This window comes from Indicator indicator, chromosome 3 (assembly GCF_027791375.1).
Source record: "Indicator indicator isolate 239-I01 chromosome 3, UM_Iind_1.1, whole genome shotgun sequence".
Taxonomy (NCBI): Eukaryota; Metazoa; Chordata; class Aves; order Piciformes; family Indicatoridae; genus Indicator; species Indicator indicator.
The window spans coordinates 42187046-42211409 of NC_072012.1; the positions used below are offsets into that span (position 1 = coordinate 42187046).

At 44.0% G+C, this 24364-nt stretch overlaps 1 protein-coding gene across 1 annotated transcript in view; it reads right to left on the reverse strand.

Moving 5' to 3' along the window:
* Positions 1-5434: 5434 nt before the first annotated feature.
* Positions 5435-24364, reverse strand: part of PPM1H (protein phosphatase, Mg2+/Mn2+ dependent 1H) — a 139047-nt gene continuing 120117 nt past the window's right edge. The window contains exons 7-10 of the mRNA XM_054399608.1: positions 23795-23858; positions 21975-22082; positions 11600-11751; positions 5435-5582 (exon numbers count right to left, since the gene is read on the reverse strand). Of these exons, the coding sequence (XP_054255583.1) occupies positions 5435-5582; positions 11600-11751; positions 21975-22082; positions 23795-23858 (472 nt within the window). The remainder of the gene's footprint in view (positions 5583-11599; positions 11752-21974; positions 22083-23794; positions 23859-24364) is intronic.

A 24364-nucleotide genomic window follows, 5' to 3' on the forward strand; every position in this document is an offset into this window, starting at 1 on the left:
CTGATTACTTTGCATAGCTCTTCATTGAGTCAACATGGCAGCTGGCAGCCTGAGCAATGAATTATAATGAGATGGCAGCACAGAGCTCTGCCAGTTATCCTACAGCTGAACTCTTGCAGATCAGCTCATAGACCAATGCACTTCATATGAGATTTACTTCATTAAAGCTAGAGTGAGATCTTTTGTCAGCAAGGTCTGGAGCCCTCAGTATAGGACAGACATGGACCTGATGGAGCAGGTCCAGAAGAGGACCACAAAAATGATCAGGGGGTTGGAGCACCTCTGCTACAAAGACAGGCTGAGGGAGCTGGGGTTGTTCAGCCTGGAAAAGAAGAGGCTTCAGGGAGACCAAAGAGGGAGGTGGTTGCAGCTCCATCCCTGGAGATATTCAAGGTGAGGCTCGACAGGGCTCTGGGCAACCTGATCTAGTTGGGGATTCCCCGGCTGACTGCAGAGAGGGTTAGACTAGATGACCTTTGGAAGTCCCTTTCAACACAGACCATTCTATGATTCCGTTGTACAGAAGATCGTGCTACTTGCACGGTTAGCAATACATACAAAGACATGTGTACTTCTCAAGACAAAGACAGAAAAATCATGGTTACAGATGTAGAGGATATATAGATAATATAGAATTTAAAATTTTATTTTAAAACTTTGCACATACATCTCTCCACCATCCTCCTCTTGTTCATTGCACTGAAAAGTTTCAAAAAACACAAAATAGATCCCTTTACTAAACAGATTTTAGTTCTTGGGTTACAAAAAAGAGTAACATCTCACAGTCACAAAGCAGAAGTACATTGGTCCAAACCATCTTCCTCGAGCAGGTCCTCCATTCTTCAGGACATACAAAACCTAGACAGAACTCAAACCAAGATGACTTGATGACAATGAAGGAAAGACAAAAGTGGCAGCTATTAAAAAAAAAAGGAACAACAAAAATATTCGAAACCCAAACAAGACACTTTGTAAAGAACATTGCCAACAACTATTCAAAAACAAACAAGATAAAAAAAAATGAGAGCGGAGGTGGACAAGGGCACCCTCCTTCAAGTACATCACAGGTAGAAATACAGCAGCACAAGTTACAGCATTGTTTGGTCACTCTCTCTACAGTAGCCACGTTGCTATATCTTCATCTAAGACACAGGGAGGAAAACTACACACCAAAAATGTCAGGGAAGAACAACAATTCCACAAAGTCTGCGATTTGTGTTGGATAAAAAAAAAAAAAACGCTGAAAGTATTTGTACATAAAACGTAAAATAAAAGCAAAACACTGAGGCAGGAAGAAATGCAGCAGATTTGCTCTGAATATGTAGTGTTCTTTTAAAACCTAGCAAAAGTTCAAAGCCAAAATAGCAGAAGGTTCAAAGCCAAAATCTGCCCAAAACATCAAATGCAGTTCTTCAAAAATATCCTGAAGGCACAGAGTCAGCCGTACCTCACAGACCTTACTCGTCACATTTTAACACAGAAATCCACTAACAGCAGACTCTGACCACCTCTCCTTTAGCTTTTTAGCCATGTTGTTTATTAAAAACAAAAACAAAAACAAAACCACACTCTCTCCCCAGCATGAGGCCACTGAACATCATCCCTCTCAGGCAATACACTTTTGTGCTCATGAAGGAAGCATCGTTGCCTTAATGTACCGAAAGCCAATTCTGTGCCTCACTTGAGATGTAACCAAAATGTCTACCTACCTTCTTCATCACATTAAACAGCGCTTTTAGGTTGTAGTGCAAGAGAAAAACATCCAAAATGGCTCTATTACCTTCTGACACGGGATTCACAGGAGAATGCTAGTAGCTTCTTGGGTTTGAGTTTCTAGAAATTAGATTGGACTAGGCACCAGAAGACAGTGTTAACTTGCACTGTCAGCTAACCTGACCTGTGTGGCACACTACCTCCTTTCCCTGCCCTTGTCCGGGGGAGGGCAAGAACTTGCCTGACTTTCTAAGCAGTGCCTATGTACAGGCAAGCACACAGCATAGTGCAGTAGCAATATGAATACAGTTGTAACTCTGGACAGAGGTTTCTTCCTGCTAAGGCTAAACCAGCTTTGGATACTCACGGAACTCCATTGGCAAAACCCATAGCACTGCATCAGGCAGTAACTCTGGGAACATGCCAAGGATCTAAACTTTGGACTTGGTGCCTAACTTGCTCCAGTTTGAGAAGACAAGCTGTCTGCTCCTAACTCAGGAGCTTCACTGAGCCCTAGAGCAGCTGCAAGTCTGCACATCCATCCTATGGTATTGTACACCATAGATCCTCCCTGCCATCAGTGGCTTCTAATACTCTGGCTCCCAAAATAATTAAACCTATAATGGGAATTGGAAATGTTTTTAATTATTCTTCCTTCTCACTTAATACCTCCCCAACAAATTACTCCTGCCTCCTATTTATATGAGGCTTTGGTGTGTATATGTAATTGTACCATGCCTTGAAGCAGGCCACAGTGGGCATGCAAGAAGCTCCTACTGAAAGTAAACGGAAGTGAAAGACTGAGTACTAACACCAGAGATGTACCAGAGACACAACAGGGAGGGGCAAGCATGTAAGTGTGTAACAGGTATTTTGTAAGAAGGCAAACCAAAAAGCATCACAGCATACTTTCAATCACAGCTGAGTAGGACTTCTTTTTTAAAAACAAATATTATTTAAAGTTATTCAAATTTATTAATTGATGCTAGCTGATATTAACTGTTGCAGCTGTACTTCTGCCCTTTCCAGGAGAGGGGCTGGCAGCTAGCAGCTCTGCCTGGGCACAGGCACTGCAGGGCAGCAGGCTGACTGACGGCAGTACCTCGGATGAATGACAAACACAGTGAAGGCTGATTTCACAGAGCCATACCAGTGCCCACAAGAGTTTGCTCTGAGAATTCAATAACCAGTTTGCTCACACCAAGTCACGCACGCTGCTAGCCCTTCTCTCCAGGGGTATGTTTAAAAACACCCCTGAAGGAGAAGGTGCATTTTCCATTGCCTTGAATTTTCACTTTGAAGTGTGGACAAATGCTGCACTGGAAATTCATTTCCACCACACTGTATTCAGTGGTTTAACAATGACTGGTATGTATCTTGACAATGTGTTACCAAATAACAAAGTCTAACAATGTGTGAGCACTATTTGACTCAGGCTTGTAGCTGTTACCAGCAAGAACCAGCTGCTTTCCTCTCCAGATGACTCTGCAGGAACTGCCAGCATTAGTTTCTTTGTGAAAGAGGACCTGAACTACTAGAGGAGTATACCACTGCATTTGCAATGAGACAACAGCAGTTACACAGAGCATGAAAAGCATGTTTACAAGTTTATTAGGCAAAAAAAAAAAAGTGCAAGAGAAGATCTCTTGCTTAAACTTTGAAAGGGGCCATATGAAAAATATTCTACACTCCAAACTTCTCTTTTCACCTAGTTGCACAGAGGAAAAGAGGTAAAGGGGGGACAAAAACAAAGCAAGGGTAGATAAAGCATGACAACACAATCGGATATGCCACTGATTTATGCTGAAGCTCTAGAACAGAAAACATCTGTCTATCCATGTTCTGCACAGCTTTATTACATGCAGGCACTTTTAAATTGATTTTATTTTTAATAACCATTTTCAGGCTAAAATCATGCAGTTTCTGCATGTTTGAGCTGTTATACACTCTGCATTGTTTGTTCTTAACCTGAGGCACCTACTGGGTCTAGAGATTCAGAGCAAGGGTAGTTTAAATCCACCAAGGCTGTTGCATGTGCACTTCTGGATGCAGTCAAGTAAAGCATCTCAGCAGCTCTACTGCACACTCTGCACAGTGTGTAGATAGCACACTATAAAACACAAAACTAGCAAGCCCTAGGCCACATCTGTTCACAAGAAAGTCTGCAAAGGGCACAGCATCCTCTTTCTCCCTTGGAAAGGACACAACATTTGTGAGCTGCCTAATCAATGCCCTACAATTATGTCAGCTCTGTCTTTTGGCTATCCAAGAAGTACAAACCAGATGAGCAGATACAAAAGAATGTGGTCTGGGGGTAAATTAGGTTGAACTTGCCTCCCCAGTCAATATGCCTGCCTATATGCTAGACACTTCTGATTTTGCTGGTTTCTTTTTTTTTTTTTTTTTCAGACTCTGGCAATGAGGTAAGATGCCTGCTTGAAGAACAGGCAGACAAGTGATCTGCAGATAGGCTCACTTGTTCCCTCTTAAGACTATGGCTTTCACTCTGATAATGCTTTACTCAGATTTTCTTTATTTAAACTGATTCATCACTGCTAAGAAATAAGCTGCTGAAGCTAGCCAAGGGCTTGCATCTATCACAGTGATGTTTTGATCCTTAACTACAGTCCTCAATATCAAGAAGATAGAAAGTTACCAGCTGCCACCTTCTGATCTCCAAGTAAAGCAGGCAAAGATATAACTCAACAAGTGAGGCAGGAAGATGCAAAACAACTTTTAAATAGATCCATACCTGGGTATCCAAATTGCTAACGAGAACAATACCACCACCTCAAGTAGGAATCCAACTGAAAATACACTCAGGAGCCCAAAGGAATTCACTGGATCCCAACTGATACAAAAGCTGTGGTCACGAATCCTTTCAACAGGATAAAGTAGGCAGAACCATTCAATGAATGAAAAATCTCTGATCCCAAAGTAACTATCACGTGAAGCTGAGCTGGCATGCTCTGCAGAACCAAGGTGTACACACAACAGAGAACCTTGACAAGTCACTCCTCACACCAGAACAAATCTTGCCATCTAGGACTGTGACCTGTTTCTCTTGGACAATGTTGCAGGTGGCTGTTTTAGCTGCAGAAAACTGGTATAGTCACGCTGAAAACTTTAGTTTTCCTACTAAAATACAGGAGTATAGTCTATTGAAGAAGAGACAGGAGAGGAACATGAGGGTTTGAGGGATGATGCAAGTTTGAAGTAAGTCACAAATGCAAGCTTTTGAAAGAAGGAAACTCTTGAGTCTCATATATGCATATACAGGTACTTGTAAATGAGATGTGACCTAAGCCACCTTCTGAATATTTGGGGATAGATTTCAGGAGCCTCCTTGGCTTCTGATACCCACTTCTACTGTCACAACTGAAATGGCTCTTCCAAGCTACATGGTAAACTGAGGAAAAAAAAAAAATTCCTCACTTGGAGGGATGACAGAATCCATGATTTCCTAGCAGCATTTAAATCCCATTCCCATTAAGCACCAAACCCATTTCTATAGGGAAATTATAATCTTAAGGGTTATCTTTAATCATATACAGTATATGTGCAGAGCCCTACCTTTTGGGCAGAAAGATACCCCTCCAGCATTAGTTTTGAATAGGTTACATCAATTGGAACTGTCCTGGTCAGATCAGCAAAACCATATTGTCTCTTACAGGCCCTTCCCAAAAAGATCCCCATCCTGTAACCACTCTCAATGCTGCTTTCAAGACTGTTTGTTCCCATGTATTAAAGGGATGACATAGACAGAGATGTCGTCTCCAGAGCCCAGCCTGTCATTGGATATTCGCCAGCCTCGGTCCTTCAGCACCCCCCTGGCTCGCATCACGAGGTCCTGCGCCGCCAGCGTGTACCTGTGGAAAAGGCAGAACACAGCCAGACAGCACTCGTCAATGGGGAGTGCCAGGTTTATTCTAGAGAGCTGCTAGGACAAACTTCCCAGTTTTCCAGGAGCAGGCAGGGGGAACACAAACCATGGCATACCCACAAAGCAATCCCTTCCAGTTTAGCGATGGCTTCTGTATCAGAATCTTAAAGTTATTTCACAGGCATCAATGGATCAATGGTCACTGGGCATTTGGGGTGCCTGGCTTCAGCAGTTTTCACATAAAATATGAACAACCTTTTTTAACAAATTCCCTGTCTAGTAGTGAGAAAAACTGAGGACCTCAGATAACACCACTTGCTGTTGAAAGTTACACCCTTGATGCACTGACACAACCCAGAGTAAACGTGACTCTACTTCAGACACCAACTAGAAGGAAGAAGGTAATTTGAAAGCAAGTAATAGAGCACTAAAAATCCAAATTGCACTTTAAATCAACTTGTCTGTCTTCCTTGACCATATGAATGATTTAAAAATCTCTTTTATTCTGAAACTGTGGAAGGAAACATACAGTTAATACAGCCAGATTAAGAGAGTCCCACAGTTCTCCCACATTTCTGAGACCAATGAAAATGGTGTGAATGTGAGATGGTAAGTGCTCAATTTAGGGAAATACCAAGTTTCATTTTGCTACAAAACTCTCAGCCTCTGCTGGGCTGAGTAGCAGTGGATTTATGGGAGTTATTTTCAGTCCTGAAAAAAACCAAACCTAACAGATGCTGGAGCTCTTTAGCTTGGAGAAGAGGAGACTGAGGGGTGACCTCATTCATGTTTATAAAGATGTAAAGGGTGAGTGCCAAGAGGATGGAGTCAGGCTCTGCTCGGTGATGCCCAGTAACAGGACAAGGGGCAATGGGTGGATGTGAAGGCATAGGAATTTCCATGGAAATATGAGGAGAGACTTTTTTCCCTGTGAGGATGCCAGAACACTGGAATAGGCTGCCCAGGGGTGTTGTGGAGTCTCCCTCTCTGGAGATATCCAAGACCTGCCTTGATGTGTTCCTGTGTGATCTGCGCTAGGTGATCCTGCTCTGGCAAGGGGGGTTGGACTGGATGATCCTTTGAGGTCCCTTCCAACCCCTAATATTCCATGATTCTGTGACTGACTTCTAGGAATAAGAGAGGGGTCCAAGGCTTGAACCCTAACACACATGCACACCGTCCCCATGTTCCAAGGCAAGTCTCTACCAAAGTCCTGGCGCTGTAATAACAGCAGAATGTAAGCAGCAGCTCTACCTGGACTCTCCTGATGCAATATGAAATGATATTTTCAAGGGAAAAGCCCCCAAACATACAAACTGGCCTTGCCCCATTCCCAAAATCCCCAAATCAGATACAGGGCTAAGGAACAAGAGGACTCCACATGGCAAGCAAGAAAGCAGAATATTTATGCACAGCATGTGTGATGCTGAGTGAATTTTGGTTAGAACATTTTCTCCAAGTATTTCTCAGCTTGGAGAAGAAAATACTCATCGTTCTGTGAGCAAACTTTGCCTCGCTTCTTTTGCTAACTAACAAGGTCTCCCCACATCTAAAGAGTACAAAGGAGTGACTATTCCTCCTGCTTGTGTAAAGCTTCTACTGCATAATGTTTGAAGAGGGCAAGACTGAAGAAAGAAAAAAAAAAAAGAAATTTTAATAAACCAAAACTCTCTCGTAGGCAGACTGTGAAATAAACAAGAAATGCAGCACATTGAAGGAAAAGGAGCAGGTGAAGGCAGCAACAAGGGAACATATCCTCTCCTAGTGCAGAGCTGAAGTGAAGTGATGATGGCACTAGAGCTTGGCACTAGAGGAGATACAGTGAGTCTCTTGTACCTGGAGATGAATAGCAGCAGCAGTCCATTACCGTATGCTTTATTCTCCAGCACTGTGAACTTGGGATTCAGCTGTCAGAGACAGCATTGGAGAACTGCTGAAGTAGTTTTAAAGTATCCACTTCCTCCTAATGAACAGCCTCACTGGAATACAACTTTTCTGTTTTAAGAATAAATATATATGTTGGTGGGTTGTTGTTTTTTTTTTTCCCTGCTGAGGCTTTCAATATTGATCAGTCAAAGTACTGCAGGAGAAATGGTGACAGTGCGGGAAATGTGCTGCTGTCGGAGCAGCTTCTTATCTTCCCACATCCAGCAGAGGTGCAGCAATGCCCCAGCATCCTCATAAATCTCTAGCTAGCGGGAGCCAGAGTGAGGAGGAGTGAGAAAGGACAGGAGAGAGGACAAGAAATCCCAAGGTCAGTGGGGAAATATGCATAAGTGTAGCTGAAGGAAGTGGGCAAGAGTCACACTTCTCTATCTTCATACACCTTTGCAGAGATCATGTATGTAAAGCAGCAGTGTGTCACTACCACCTGTTCTTCACTCAAGGTCCCCTTTCATGCTCTCACCTGCCACAAAACCCATAAGAAATGAGCTGCTAAGAAATCCAGCCTCATCCCAGCTCTCATACTGGAACTGTTCTCTAAGCAAGTCTGTGTCTGCATGTCTGGGTGAAGGCAGACCCGAGGACATTGCTCTCACTGTGCTTGGAGGTGCCCAGGCACATGCTGTGTTTGACAGGATTTGGAGATGTTTTTCTGTGGGTAACAAACACTCACAGTTCTAACAGTAAATATCAGCAGGAGAGAATCCCAAGAGCCTTGCTGAGGGCTGTAAGCTCTTGCCCATCAAACTATAAAATTACTTCTAATTCAAATGGGAGGGATATTGTTCCCACACAAAGCTAATTACACAACAGATGAGTAGTCTACAGCCGTACAATCTTCCTCTCTAGGCTACTGGGTCAGGCAGACCCAGGGTCTGCTCCACACGTAGATTCTCCAGAAGACCACAGCATAACCAAACCCAGGGGGAAGTCTCCACCATGCTGACAAGTTTTCTACATCCCTAGAGATTTTACATTTCCAGTTGATCACCTCGCTATGGACTAAGCCATCACAGAACCTGACATTTCCTGGGATAAAAATGTCCTTTAAATGTAACCAATAATATGGCAAACAAGATTTTCCTGTCACTGGCTAGAAAGAGAAATAAACACAGCTCCACAGGCCTGAGCTGCTATGCTGTTGTAAATTCATTAGTTGTACCTCATTTGGACCACTGTGAAGTAATTACGGAAAACTTCTCACACAGGACTTTAAACCCTTTAAATATTCTTTACAACCAAGCAGGAAGAGCAATTCCACAAAGGTAATTTTCATAAATATTATTGTAAACTGTATGAGGGACTGACTGCTCTAATTACCTTTTGCAAACTGGTATGAGAAATGCCTCACCACCACAATTTGTAAGCCTCTAAATGACCTGGCACAAAGAGCAAATTAATTTTCAATTCAGATGTCCATTCATAGTCCAGTAGGTCAAACACCAATAAATGTGTTTGTTCTAACTCATAATATAAACTATAACCAGCAGATCCAGAGAGGTGATTCTGCCACTCTACTCTGCTCTGGTAAGACCTCACCTGGAGTACTGTGTCCAGCCCTGGAGAGGACACGGACCTGATGGTGCAGGTCCAGAGGAAGGCCACAAGAATGATCAGGGGGTTGGAGCAGCTCTGCTACAAAGACAGGCTGAGGGAGCTGGGGTTGTTCAGCCTGGAGAAGAGGAGGCTCTGGGGAGACCTAATAGCAGCCTGCCAGTACCTGAAGGGGGTCTGCAGAAAGGCTGGAAAGGGATTGTTTATGAAGGCCTGCAGTGATAGATAGGATGAGGGGCAATGGTTTGAAATTAAAGAGCAGAATCAGGTTGGATGTTACGAAAAAGTTCTTTACCATGAGGGTGGATGAGCACTGGAAGAGGCTGCCCAGAGAGGTGGTTGAGGCCCCATCCCTGGAGATATTCAAAGTGAGGCTCGACAGGGCTCTGGGCAGCCTGATCAAGTTGAGGATGCCCCTGCTGACTGCAGAGGAGTTTGGACTAGATGACCTTTAGAGGTCCTTTCCAACCCAGATGATTCTATGATTCCTTAATACAGCAGGCCCAATTCTGGAGTGAGTTGTATTTCTGCTGGCACAAACAGGGACTAATTCCCCACAATTACTGAGGCTAGACCAGCACAGATAAATCTAAATAAAAGAAAAATCTTTTTGACCTTTAGCATCTTCGATTTCTACAAGTGTTTTATAATGGATGAAAAATAACTCATCTAACAAGTCAAAACTAAAAGACTGAACAAGCTGCACCAAACATGGCAGCCACTGCCAGCTTTGGACAAACCAAAAGGAACAAGACAGACATAACACAACCAGACTGCATCCCCAACAGATAGGACCAGTGAGAACAGTAGGAAGAGCCAACCTTTCCCAGTTACTGGATGAGAATGGAGACAGAGCAGGGCAGAGATACTACACTTCACCAGGAGCCTTTGCAGGAGAAGACTCAGGGGTGCAGGGATGAGAGCAAAAGATCCCTGGTACCCCTGAATGCCACTAGAGATGGCAGAGATACTTCCACATCTTGCTGAAGTAGACACAGCCCTGGCTGTCAGCCATACCACATCTCTTTGGCACAAGGAGGCAGGGAAGGTCAAAATATTGCAACAGCAGTTTTGTGCTCATCATCCATTCTCCTCACAACTGAGTGCTTGTTGCAAAGCCTCTGTTTGCATTGCGTGTTTGTAAGTGTCAGAGCAAGAAAACAATGCTGGCCAGTCACTTTGGAGCTGCTCTCACTTCAGAACTCAAGTGGCTGTCAGGGTGTCCATACGCAGTTTTCGTCCTTGTTTGCTGATGGAGAACGGGGCTGACCCTGTGAAGATGACCGCTTAGAAACATGAGAAACAACAAGCACTTGGAGCTGGATTTCCCCATGTCCTCGAGAGTTGTCACAGCTGAATAACTGCAATGTGAGCTCTCATACCCTCCTATGTGTTTTCACTTGGCTGCTAAGATATCCCAGAGCTTATTTCTGAAGCTCTGCTTTCTGCAGGCCAACTGGGGATCCATAAAAGCTCTTTTCCCACTCTTACCCCAGGGTGGGGGCAGAATACAGCAATGGTCAGGCCTGAATTCAGGAGTAACACACACTTTCCTTCCTGAAGAGTCCCTAAGGAGCGACAAAGCTCTTTTCACTTTCAGTCTTTCCTTTTACAAGTGAGAGACTTCGGATCTTTTGTTTCACAGCAACACTGAACTCAGCAGCAGACAGACTGCTGGACTCACTCAAGGCAGACAGCGCTCCAGATAGTTGTTTAGGAGGTTGTTTGCTTGCTTGATGGTACGTTTTAAAGATGGAAACTGATCAAGTAAGAGGTGATAGGACAGAGAAATTTAAAAAGATGAGGTAGGCTAAAACTGTGAGACAAAACTAAATCTAACTAAATGAAATAGAGGCTGAGTTTCCACCTATTCTTTTACCTACCCTGTAGCTGGTAGCACTGAGCAGCTCCTTCTGAAAGTGGGTTTAAAGGTCACAGCATGACCAGGAATGAGTGGGAGCCTCACCGTGCAGTATTTATGCATAGTTACATACATAGAGTGAGAGATGATCTAGTTGAGGATGTACCTGCTTACTGCAGAGGGGGTTGGACTAGATGACATTTGGAGGTCCCTTCCAACCCAGACCGTTCTATGATTCTATCATGTCCTAGTTAGAAACAATCTTTAATGCTAAGGGACTATGCAGAGGAGAGTTTAAAAGGAAACCTGTGACTGTTGGAGAGACCTGTTGCCATGTGTTTCTAAGACCTCAGCCTCCTGCAGCTTCCACAGGACCTTGTACGGCAAACAAAATGGATTCCATGTAAAGATGCTGCAATCCCACAACTGTTCCTTTGAAGGTAGGCAATTAGGACTTATAATAGACCCCCTTCCCCTCCCCCACTGCAACATTTGCCCATCCTAAACCATCATATCTGCTGTAGAGGCTTCTTGTAAGCATTGTATGTTTAGTGAACGTTATTCATTTCATATCCTCTACAAAAATATGTTGCCAGAACATGCTCTCCTGTGAAGAAGCTACAAAATGAGGGATGAGCACAAACCTGTGGGGGTCATCAGGGTCACAGTTTGGTAGAAAGTTAGTGACAGCTTCTGCAACCTCTTCATTTAACAATACATCCCAGAGTCCATCAGTTGCTAGGATCAGAACATCATCTGGCCCATGCTCATATTGCAGGAGGTCATAGACTCTCACCTAAAACAAAACAAACAACAACAACAACAAATCATGACAGATATCCATGAAGGAGAAGACTTGCTTAAGAAACATTGCTGAGTTTGGTGAGTTAACAGGCTTGGCCAAGGCACTGAAATCTCTCTCCCAGAGCACTGATTGGATTGTCTCCAATTTAGCCCTCAACACCAAGCCTGCCTATCCCAGCTCAGCATGGCTCAAGTGTTGACCTCAGCCAGGATGTAAAGCACTGTGCCACCCGCTGGCAGCAGCGCTTGAAGCCTCTCCCACCTGGCATCCTTGTTTCAGTGTGTAAGGCTCTTCCCTATCATTGGCAGAACTAATCATATGGAAGCTGAATAATTTATTTGATAAATTTTTAATATTTTCTAATAAAATATTCACAAATAATTGTTTTCACTATTTGTGCAGATCCATTTAACTCTGCCAGATAAATTGCACATTTGGAAATGCCTGGGTGGCATTTACCAGACCTGAGGCAGCTGCTGCAACCAAGAATTATGACTGAGCAAGTGATTAATTCCACAAAATGGAGACTAACTGCTCAGTTATGTGTGTCTGTAAAGAGTTTGGTAGGTAAAGACTGACTCAAGATCTGTGCAAAAGTGAACCCCCAAGCTTATCCATGCTATTACAACACCCACTGGCTTCAGCTCATCAGTCTGCAGCCACAGTCAGGCTGACCACTGCTGCTGGCACCTCTGTAAATCCTGCCTCTAAAACAACTTCCACTGTCCTCTTTCGGATGAGACTGGGGAAAGCCAGGAGTATAAGGGCCACATATGGGGGTGGAGTACTAGATGACAATGGTAGTGACTACTGAGCTGAGCCAGAATACCAGGCAAAGTCATGACAAGTGTTTTACACTGAGCCTTTAGTTGGGTGTAACTCTCCTTCCAGCACACAGCACGTTCCAGCTGACAAACTGCCTGCACTTTCCAGGTCGTGATGGGGAACTGTTACAAAGCACTCATGGAGCTCTTTAATTCCCACAGCAAGAACCACAGTTTGAAAGACATGGGACAACCTTGGCAAGACAGCCAGGGGGAAATTGTCATCTGTACTGAAATGTGGAAACAATGCACCTTGTAATGCACCCTGCTCCAGCCTTGGGCTCCACTAACAGCAGTGGCAGTCAGGAAGTTTATCTGAACATGCATTCAGCATAACTAGAAAATATGAGCTGTTTTATTCTCCCTCCTGATCCATTCTCCCCTTAGGAGCCATGGAGCAGGCAATGCACATAAAATGCCTGGACCTTTTAATGTAATTATGATTTTATGGGACTGCAACCAGTGCTGGAAGAACAAAAAAGAAAAAATTAATGAAATCACCTAGACCTGACTGCTAATCCTTACTTGTTTGCCTTTCACTAAGCAGCACAAGAAGGTCATTTGTAAAATGTAACCTTCACTTCATTATCTAAGGTAGCAGCTGAACAAGGACTTTTGAGAGGATTAAAGTCAAGGCAAGATACACTCCTCATTAAAGCATATCTCCTTATTCAGTCTAAGTGTGAATACTGCTACAGAAATATCTCTATATGCAGCATAGCTCTCATCTCAAGCCCACTGCCCAGAAATCAGCAGCTGTCATAGTCCTCTTCCCCAAAATTTAGTTCAGCCTTGAACAGCTCACAGTTTCAACTCAGAAATTACTGAGCTGTGGGGAGTCAGTTGACCGACACAGCCATCAATAAGCACCACATGTTTTGGTAAGGTCTCTCGTGTACAGGCAAATACCTGGGAGAGCATCAGGGTTAAGGCTCAGGGATGAACTCAGCGGTAAGCCCCTTGTAGGAATAACCAAGCTCTGAATGTCAGTGCTAGAAGAAACATCTACCATGGCTTTCCCACCCATGTAAAGTACACATTACACCACAAGAGCAGCACCATGCATCACTGATTTGAATTCTCCTGAAATGAGCAATCTTGCATGACTCGGGAGTGGCAAGGAAGTGGCAGTGGAGTGGATGAGATACCTGTCAAAACTACCTGCAGCAAATCCACAGGTCAAAAGGTCCAAATCCTTGGTGTACCACAAAGCAAGAGCCACACCAAGAACAGATCATTTTACAAAGAACATCTTTCAGTTTTGTGGCAAAGAAAAACAAACCAACCCCCAAATCACTGATCTTATAAGTAATCTGGGAACAAGGTAGTTACTTTCTAAAAGCAAAAGCATTGTGAACTGAGCATCTCCAGAAAGGGATGCCACTGAGGAGGAACTAGATGTCAGAAGAGGTACAGAGAAGGGCACTGGGGAAGCAATAAGGAACGCTAGGCTGGTACCCAGGGAACGGAAAAGAGAGTGCCAAGATTACAAGAGGAAAGGTTGGGGCAGTTTCAGGTAAGAATCTTGTATGCAAAGACCACTTGGACATGCAATAAAATGTTCATGGAAATGCAGCTGGGTCTGTCTTCCAGTTACCATGAAGGGACACAGGGCAGTCATGTCCATATAATACTTAATTTTTTTCTGTTTAATTTCTCTATGTCTTTCCTTGGATTTCTAGATTACCTCTGTAGGTAGTGCCCCCAGTATGCTGCTGACAAAACCTGAGTTCATTTACAGCTGTCTAGTTTATCATAGGTTCAAGTTAGGCTCAAAAATCACTTTGTGCAGAAACAAGTCAGCTCCTAACCTTTCACTTTTCTGCTAGCAGCTTTGTTCTAGTTCTTATTCACGTCGATGAGGGTCCCTTACAGTATCCACAGGTGCCTTCCGCTGGGTACAGAGCAGAGTGAAAGCAGAGCTCCCAGAAGTACCAAAGCATCTGTAGCAGAGGCTCAGGAAAGGAGGGCTCACTGAACATCCACTCCATGCACCCCATGTTGGGCAGCACCCCACAGCATGCTGCACAGGGAAGGTGAGGGAATGGGATATGTGAGAGATTCAGAAAGATGAGAAGAGATCCAGCAAGCAGCCCCACAGCACTGTAAATCTGTGACCAAAAGGAGCATACTGACTCCAATGGAAATTATTACTACTACTATTTTTTTTTTTTTAATTCCAGCCCCAGCCTCCCTAATGACTGCCTCCTCCTCACAGCTATATTTCTGAAAACTTGACTGCAGGGATAATTCAGTGATGTTCTATGACGTAAGTTTGTGCAAAGCTGCACACACTGCAAAACGATATTGCAGAACCCTGCTAGTGCAGGTGACGGCTGGCTAGATGCTGGCTGGCACTGCACAGGTTTCATTAACTAATGATAGAACTACATAATTGTTCCAGCTGGAAAGGACCTTTAAGATAATTGAGTCCAGCCATCGACCTAACACCATCATGACCATTAAACTATGTCCCCAAGTGCCACGTCTACACAGATTTTAACGTCTCTAGGGACAGTGGCTCCACAACACCCCTGGATAGTCTATTTCAATGCTTGGCCATATTCAGTAAAGAAATTTTTCCTAATATCCTATCTAAACCTCTCCTGGTGCAATTTGAGGCCATTTCCTCTTATCCCATCACTTCTTACTAGGGAGAAGAGACTGACACGCACATCACTACAACCTTCTTTCAGGTAGTTGTAGACAGCAATGAGGTCCCCCCTCAGCCTTCTGTTCTCCAGACTAAACAATCCTAGTTCCCTCAGCTGTTCCTCATAAGACTTGTGATCTAGACCAGGTTCTTTGCTGTTCTAAGGACACACTCCAGCATCTGAACATCTTTGTACTGAGAGGCCCAAAACTGAACACAGTATTCCAGGTGCAATCTCACCAGTGCTGAGTACAGGGACAAAATCATGTCCCTGCTCCTGCTGGCTCGTGTTCAGACAGCTGTCAGCCAGCATCCCTAGGTCCTGTCAAAAAGGCAGCTTTCCAGCCTCTCTCCCCCTAAGCCTGTAGTATTGTCAAATGCTTTACTAATGCTGCACCCTTGACAAATTTCCTAGCAATTCCACCCTGAATCTTTCATCTTCTTCCTCATGACTTGTTGCTGCAGCCAAGCTTCAGCCATGATAGCGATCTACAGAACTTGTGGCCTCTGCCCCAAATGCCTTGGGCTACCTCTGCTCTATTCTCTGCCTCCTGTGCTGTTTCAAGAGCCTTGCCAGCAACTCCTCCCCACACTCCAGCCCTTTCTGTGTTGTGTGGAACACTTTCTCACTCCAGCATTTCTCTAGAGCATCAAGGCAGCCCTCAAAAGACACCCATTTGGTCACCATACTTCCACCATCCATTGATGTCTTACTTGATGCAGAGCAGCTGATGTGTCAACTAGCTGTAACTGACTTCAGTAACCAGAAAACGTTAAAAAACAACTTTAAGGAAGGAGCAGCAAAAGCTCTGTAGCACAGACATCCATGACAATAAGTGCTGGGTTACACTGTATTTTACTCTGACTGGTACTTACAGATCTCTGCTGATAGGTAACAGAAGACACACACCACTGGAGCCAACAGCCAGACACGACATCTGTCTGAACAAGCGTGCAGCCTGTCATCTAACATATGCCTTTCTTCAACCCCTATCTTTCTCATCCTGCTCACCTACATGAAGGAAAGAATGCTGAGAAAAATGCTCTAGGCAAGCAACAAATGAACCAGTAGGCTGGGTTTCTATTTCCATTTCAAATGTATCTAACCATTGGACAAAACTTGGTTTTGGCTGCCAAAAAGCACCACAGTAGTTCTGTGAAGGCACTATATGGCTTGTAAGTACCACAGCAGCTCTGTGGAGGCACTATATGGCTTGTAAGCACCACAGCAGCTCTGTGAAGGCACTATATGGCTTGTAAGCACCACGGCAGTTCTGTGAAGGCACTATATGGCTTGTAAGCTCCACAGCAGCTCTGTGAAGGCACTATATGGCTTGTAAGCACCATGGCAGCTCTGTGAAGGCACTATGGCTTGTAAGCACCACAGCAGCTCTGTGAAGGCACTATATGGCTTGTAAGCACCACAGCAGCTCTGTGAAGGCACTATATGGCTTGTAAGCACCATGGCAGCTCTGTGAAGGCACTATATGGCTTGTAAGCACCACAGCAGCTCTGTGAAGGCACTATATGGCTTGTAAGCACCACAGCAGCTCTGTGAAGGCACTATATGGCTTGTAAGCACCACGGCAGCTCTGTGAAGGCACTATATGGCTTGTAAGCACCATGGCAGCTCTGTGAAGGCACTATATGGCTTGTAAGCACCATGGCAGCTCTGTGAAGGCACTATATGGCTTGTAAGCACCACAGCAGCTCTGTGAAGGCACTATGGCTTGTAAGCACCATGGCAGCTCTGTGAAGGCACTATATGGCTTGTAAGCACCATGGCAGCTCTGTGAAGGCACTATATGGCTTGTAAGCACCATGGCAGCTCTGTGAAGGCACTATATGGCTTGTAAGCACCACAGCAGCTCTGTGAAGGCACTATATGGCTTGTAAGCACCATGGCAACTCTGTGAAGGCACTATATGGCTTGTAAGCACCATGGCAGCTCTGTGAAGGCACTATATGGCTTGTAAGCACCACGGCAGCTCTGTGAAGGCACTATATGGCTTGTAAGCACCACGGCAGCTCTGTGAAGGCACTATATGGCTTGTAAGCACCACAGCAGCTCTGTGAAGGCACTATATGGCTTGTAAGCACCACAGCAGCTCTGTGAAGGCACTATATGGCTTGTAAGCACCACAGCAGCTCTGTGAAGGCACTATATGGCTTGTAAGCACCACAGCAGCTCTGTGAAGGCACTATATGGCTTGTAAGCACCACGGCAGCTCTGTGAAGGCACTATATGGCTTGTAAGCACCATGGCAGCTCTGTGAAGGCACTATATGGCTTGTAAGCACCATGGCAGCTCTGTGAAGGCACTATATGGCTTGTAAGCACCATGGCAGCTCTGTGAAGGCACTATATGGCTTGTAAGCACCACAGCAGCTCTGTGAAGGCACTATATGGCTTGTAAGCACCATGGCAGCTCTGTGAAGGCACTATATGGCTTGTAAGCACCACAGCAGCTCTGTGAAGGCACTATATGGCTTGTAAGCACCATGGCAGCTCTGTGAAGGCACTATATGGCTTGTAAGCACCATGGCAGCTCTGTGAAGGCACTATATGGCTTGTAAGCACCACAGCAGCTCTGTGAAGGCACTATATGGCTTGTAAGCACCATGGCAGCTCTGTGAAGGCACTATATGGCTTGTAAGCACCATGGCAGCTCTGTGAAGGCACTGCAGCTTGTTTGCCAGGCTTGTTTTTAAGAGGCAGCCAGCGCGAGTCCCCGCAGGTCGAAAACCGTTTACAACAGAGTGACACACGAGCCTGCAGCCACCTGAGGTGCCCCTCAGCAGACAGCCCCAGGGGAATCATAGCCAAACAACAGACAGCATTCACTCGCCTGTACTATTGATCAATTCAGCTACTTCAATAAATTAAGCCCTTTCTTAATTGTATCATCCCTTTTTATGCAGTGTTACGTGGCGCAGCTTGGCTGGCGAACGCCAAGATCTTTCACTACCACCCTCCAAGTAATTTATATGTAAATAATAAAAAGCGGGTCCCAACACTGCTCCCTGCAGCACTCACCAATTAATCTCCTTTTAGCTTTTTACTGCCACCCTTTGTTTCCTGCCCTTTAGCCAATTTCCAGTAGACTCTGCCAACTTTCCACTTAGTCCGTAGCTTCATATCTTTTATATTAATAACCTGTAAAGCAGAACAATCCCTCAAAAGTTTTCTGAGGAATCAAAGTGCTCATACAAGACCATCTACTGCTTTTATTATTTTTTTTTTTAATTCTCTGGTAGACATAACTCTGAAGGACTTCAAGCCACTGAAGTGTTATGTTTGCTTCTTGAAGCCACCTTGACTCCCCTTTGATCACACTGTACTTCTCGAAGTATTTGCCTTGCTTGTTCCTTTCAACAATGTTAATTCCTAAGATTTCTCCAGAAGGCAGACCTGAATCTGAAATGGTCTCCCTTGATGTATTTGTGGAGTTGTCAGGAATATTTTACTGACACAATGAAAGAAGAATTCTCCTTCATTACCTCAGCATTTGCTGTGGTGACTAGGTTTCAGGTTCATTGCTGGCAAGGGCCAAATGCTGCCATCAGAGCCACAACTCTTCCAGCAAATGGCTGATTACATTTGTTTGAAAAATTTCAGGATTAAATTCTGCTTTTCAGCTGCAACAAAGTGGCTCTTGCTGAGCTTTAAAAAGCAGAATTTCCTGCTGAAAGCTTTCAAATGAACTGTTCCATTATGAAAAATAAATATTTAATTCCATGCCAGACAGCCCCGGCAATGGCTTGCCTGCTTTGTACTATTCCAGTTCATTATAAAAGGCTCAATTCTCTAGAGCTCACCAACCTGCAGAACTCCTCCAAATCTGGTCTCCTAACAGCTGAGCCACTGAATCCTGATTACATTTGTCAGTCTTGGCTACATGACTTCTCCTCCCGTAGCCTGGCACTCTATCAAAGTATCATTTCACAACACCCTGTGAAATTACTGTTATATGCCTATTTCTGGATCTAGTCTCTTTCCTTCAGCTAAATTTTGGTGGCCAGGGCTTTGTCATGCTAGAAGTAAAATATTCTGAAAACTCCCCACATTGTCCCCAATTTGGGAAAGGATGCTATAACTACAGTACAGAAACAGAAGTCAGAGGACTTGGATCCTCCTTCTGTCACAACTCACTGTGCGCCTTAATTTCCTGTGCCTCCGTTTTTCCAGGTCTGGAAACCAGACATTGTGCTTCCCTACCTCTAGATAAACAGTTTGAAATCCAATGCTGCACAAGGGCCAAATATGACTGCTGCTTGACGCCACTGCCTCCGCTTCCGAGTGCCAAGCTTCCCAGATGGCAGCATAAAGACGTCGTTTCTTAACACTGGTTTCTCTGCGAGGTGCACTGTCCATGCATGGACAGAACAAGTCAAGGAAAAGCAGGAGGAGATAAAGCATTAGGGCACTCTCTGAGAAAAGAAGGAAGAGTAAGAGAAGGAGGTGCAGTGGAAAGCAGGTTGGACCATGTTTCTACCTAATAAAATTTCAGGGCTTTTATTTTTTCTTTGCCAGTATCTCTTAATTGAGGTGGCTGATACTCTATCTTTCCTCCTCCTGCCCTCATACACTTCTGCTGAATTTAGCTGTGAAGGGAACATGGAAACAAAGCCAATTTTGCTTCCCTTTTGCAAAGCAGTTAAGAGATCCTGAAACGTGGATAGCATATAAACTGGATGTCATATTCCAGAATTTGAACATGTACAGACACACTCCACACAGAACAGCAAAGCCCATGAGAAGCCTTGGTTTATACATACAGACAAATACCGCAGCAACAATTGGCAGAGATGATACTGCTGAGATACTGTGCTGCAGCCATTACATACCCCAGAAACACTGAGCTTCAGCATGCCAGAGAGAGAAATAAATAGGCAGAATTCTATCATTTTGCTGGCACCAAGAAAATTCATTACAGTTATGACAGCAGACCTGCTGCCTGTCCAACTGAGAAGAACAGGAGCAGGTCCCAAGTGAAGAATATCACACACAAAGTGTGGAGAGGGAAGGTACTTGATCGACAGGGAAGAAATATGAAGAAGGATCTGTCTGTATATCTCCCTCTTTTCTTCAGGCCCACAACCTCTCAGCACTTGAAATATTTTAAAAGCCTTAAAGATGTCCTAAGCAAGGTTAGTTTAATAAATTGGTTCCTTCCTATCAGAATTGTATTTGTATTTTCATTCTCTCACTATAACAAGCAATAAGTCCCAGGTCAAATACTGGGTATGGTTAAAACTCCAGCAAGCCACTTGACAGTGGATGGCTCTCAGCATTTGGACCACAGAAGGAAAGCCTTCTCTTTTTGTTCTGTCATCAGATGGTTTGTCCTTGCTTAATATTTTATGAAAAATATGTCTCACACATTCCTGATGTAGGAACAGGAATGCAGTTACAGAGGAAAATGCAGCAAGGTTTGCATGTTTCTTGTTAATAAATACATTCAAATCCCTTTGGAAGGCTTGATATCCTGCAGTGCAAGTTCGCTGGTGGTCAAAAACTGCAATTGTTTGTGGCCAGTCATCATGATGGAAGCGTATCAAGCTACCCCTAACACAAACACTGTATAACCCCCTCACTATGCCATCATTTGGGAACACAGGCTGCCACTCCTGCCATTATTTGGTGTTTGTACAAAACAATCATAAAGAATTAAGAACTGGAGGTGAAGGGACAGGAGGAAGCATAAAAACACCCTTCCAATCACTCAGCATTCTCCTGCATAAGAGTTGATCTGTTAGTCTGTCTCTAAAGCAGGACGCTATGCTAGAGTGGAAGACATCCAATGTCTGTGCTCTAGAGAATGCAATTTACATCAGCTTCTGTGAAGGCAGCGTGTTCTAGGCCTGAAGAGAAGCTGGAGCACATGAAGGTAGGGAAACCTGGCTGTGTCTGTCTGTGGCAATTTAGGCTGGGTGCCTCCTGTTACTGCCACATAAGTTACACCTCTGGTGTCCTGAGTGTCCAACGCAGTAAGGTGGACGCAGGAATCAGAGCATTTCTACCCATAAATCCTGCACCCTATAAATCCATCTGCCAAGTCATTCCCTTCCTCTTTCTTCCTTCTCTGCTCCTGTGGGAGATGCTCCCTATCAGGTAATGGTGGGGGAGTATCTCAAGGCCTCTTGGGCTTGTCTAGGCTTAATGCCAGGAGGAGAAGAGGGGGGCAGTCTCAGACCTGGCCAGCCTGAGACTAGCCTAGCAGTAGCAGGGGAAAAAGAGCCCTGGGGGTTTTGGGTATACCCTCAGGTGGGGAGAAGGGAAGAGTTGGGGGCCTTTGGGTGTGGTGTAAAGTACTCTGTATACTTTGGTCTATCTTTAACACCATGCTTCATAGTTTTCTGTAAAACACCAATTGCTTTTCCATTTAAACTTTCCATCACTTTCCAATCCATTTGTATGAGCATCATTCTTTTGTTCCTCTTGGGGCAATAGAAGTGTCCAGCACACTGTCACACTGAGTGGTGAGGCTATGAGATAACCATAGACTAGGGAGAGAAAAGGCATTGATGCTCTGTGAGGAACATGGAGCAACCAGAGATAGGGCATACAGCTCAGGAACTCATAAAGTTCCTCTTGTGTGGATGTTACTAACACGCTACACCTATGGGAAGGGCAGCATATTACGTGGACTGAACCACAATCAGAAGAATAAATAAGCACATGAGTATATTCGTTTCTCTCCCACAATTCTGACAGTTGAACCTTGACTGTTTTACCTCGGGAGATGAGGACAGGAAAGGTTTGATGTATATATTCGAGTCATGCACTTTCAGGTCATGGTCTCCCAGTCCTCGTGTCACTCCGATTGTTGCCATAACCCGAGCCTGGAAATAAAGAAAAACAATGAGATCAAATCTTGTTACACTGCACTGTGCCAACAGGAAAAGTGACAGTGTTCCTACTCTCTAACTGCTACAGTTAAGGACAAATTCCTTTTCTCTCTCACAAACTCTAGATTGAAGACAGCTAATCAGCTTCAAAGCTTGTCACACTCAGGTCATTGCCATTTCTCTTGTTATTCAAAGCTTCGTATCCATCCGCATCCTAAAGGGTACCTAGACTGTGACCATCTCTAAGGTACTAGGACTACAGAAACCTAACAGATCACATCAGTGTCCCATACCAGTCTACATAAGCATTCCCTCAGCAAATTACACTGTTAGTAAACAGGTTTTGTAGAAGCGATGAGGAGCCTAACTACTCACCTAAGAGGTCTGCAGCCTTTCCCTATTGACATATTGCTGTATATTCCCTCCACCAAGGGAAAATGCTACAGGCCATCTTAAATTGTTGAAGAGGCAGGTGACAATGGCACTGACCCATTAGTGGAGAGCCAGCATAGGGCAGGTCTGCTTTTACCTCAAGTCTACCACTTCTTTCCCCAAGCACCTTCCTCTGTATAAAGCTGTCTCCCAAAGGGTTGATTAACAATTCTCTAAAGACTGACCAGGCAGACAGCCTCATGGGGAACCTTGCTCTCTGCTGTCTGTGTATTGCTTCCCCAAAACTCTAGTTTAGCCACAGTAGCTTCTGGAGAAGAGAGCTCTCAGTATCAATAACAGCAAGCAACTGACTTAAAATTATTTTGCCTCAGTAACCGCTAGCTCCATAAGGCAACAACAAAGTAAATTAAAAAGATGTGCATGAAACATTTTGCAAATAATTACAAACCTAACTAAATTCAGAGATAAGCTGCAGGTCTCAACCTTCAAAACCTGGACTAATTTTAAAGAGTGTGTATTTTTGCACTGAGATAAGAACCTAATGCAGCAGGGGAGCAGTATTTAGAAACACAGCAAGCATACCAATATTGGCAAACTGACACCACTGCGTCCTTGTATTGATCCTATTGCTGCATGCAGCTAAGCTTGCTGGGATCAGCACTAACGATCTCACTGTTCTTAATTACAGAGCTGGAAACAGAGTACACCCAAACAGAATGGTTAGTTTCTCCCTGTCAAGAGAAGCTATCAGCATTCACACACCAGAAAAATTCAACAGTGAGTTCACGTACACTGGGTGAAGAAGATACAGTTAAGGGGTGTTACACTTTCCAAATCCTGGCCTGATCCTTCCCCTTCCTAAATTAGAGTTTTGCGTCTCAGAGCACTATTAAACATCCTCCTGCTTAGTTTTCAAACATGAGGTATTTTCCTATCATCATCCTGCCTAGTTATATTTTACAATGAAACATGGACCATTTAAAATCAATTATTTAAGATGGTCTCATTGTAGTCTACTTACAATTAAAAAAAAACCCAAAAAACAAACAAACCACAACACAAAAGCAAACTGAACAGCAAATGAATATATTTGGCAATATACTAAAAATGCTTTCTATTATATTGAGTTCTCCCTGTCACCACCCAGACATGAGACTGATTTATGAGGGAATCAAGATATTCTTTAAAACTGTCAAAAGGATACTATAAAAGAGATACTGGGTGGAAAACACTGGAGTGCCACAGGGTAAACCAAGTGGTAAACAGCACAGAATTCATTCTTCCTTTGCTCTGAGGAAAGCAAACATGCTCACCTTCTTGCCTTCTCCATAGATAAGGGGAAACTTCAAGTCATCTTCCTCAATGGTTTTGTATGCCCTGTGGGAGGAGGACAAACAACATTTATAAAACTTGCATTCAATTAGTGACCTGGTGCCCTGAAACAAACAGCAGTGATTAAAAAAACAACACAACAACTCACACACCAAAACCAATACCCCCCACCCGCTCCCCCATTATTTTTCCTAGGACTTTGTGAACCAAGATATAAATTTCTTTTTCTATGGAAAGATTTTTCCCTGAAGAGTTATCCATTACGCTGAAAGGAAAAGTGAACATGAGGGTGTATCTAACATGCCAAGCTGCTTCAGCTGCTTGCAAGGAGAAAGAGCTGGACAGGAATAACATGCTAATCAGGTAAGATGTCATTGGCTATGGCAGCAGCTATACCATAATATAGTGTCTTAAAAACCAGAAAGAAACAAAAAACCCCAAACCTACCAAGAAGCTAACCAATGGTGAGGTTCACACTGGTAGTGTGAAAATGATGAGCAATGACAGGACCTGTACACAGGCAAAGTGTGAAACAGCTCTCCAATCCTGTT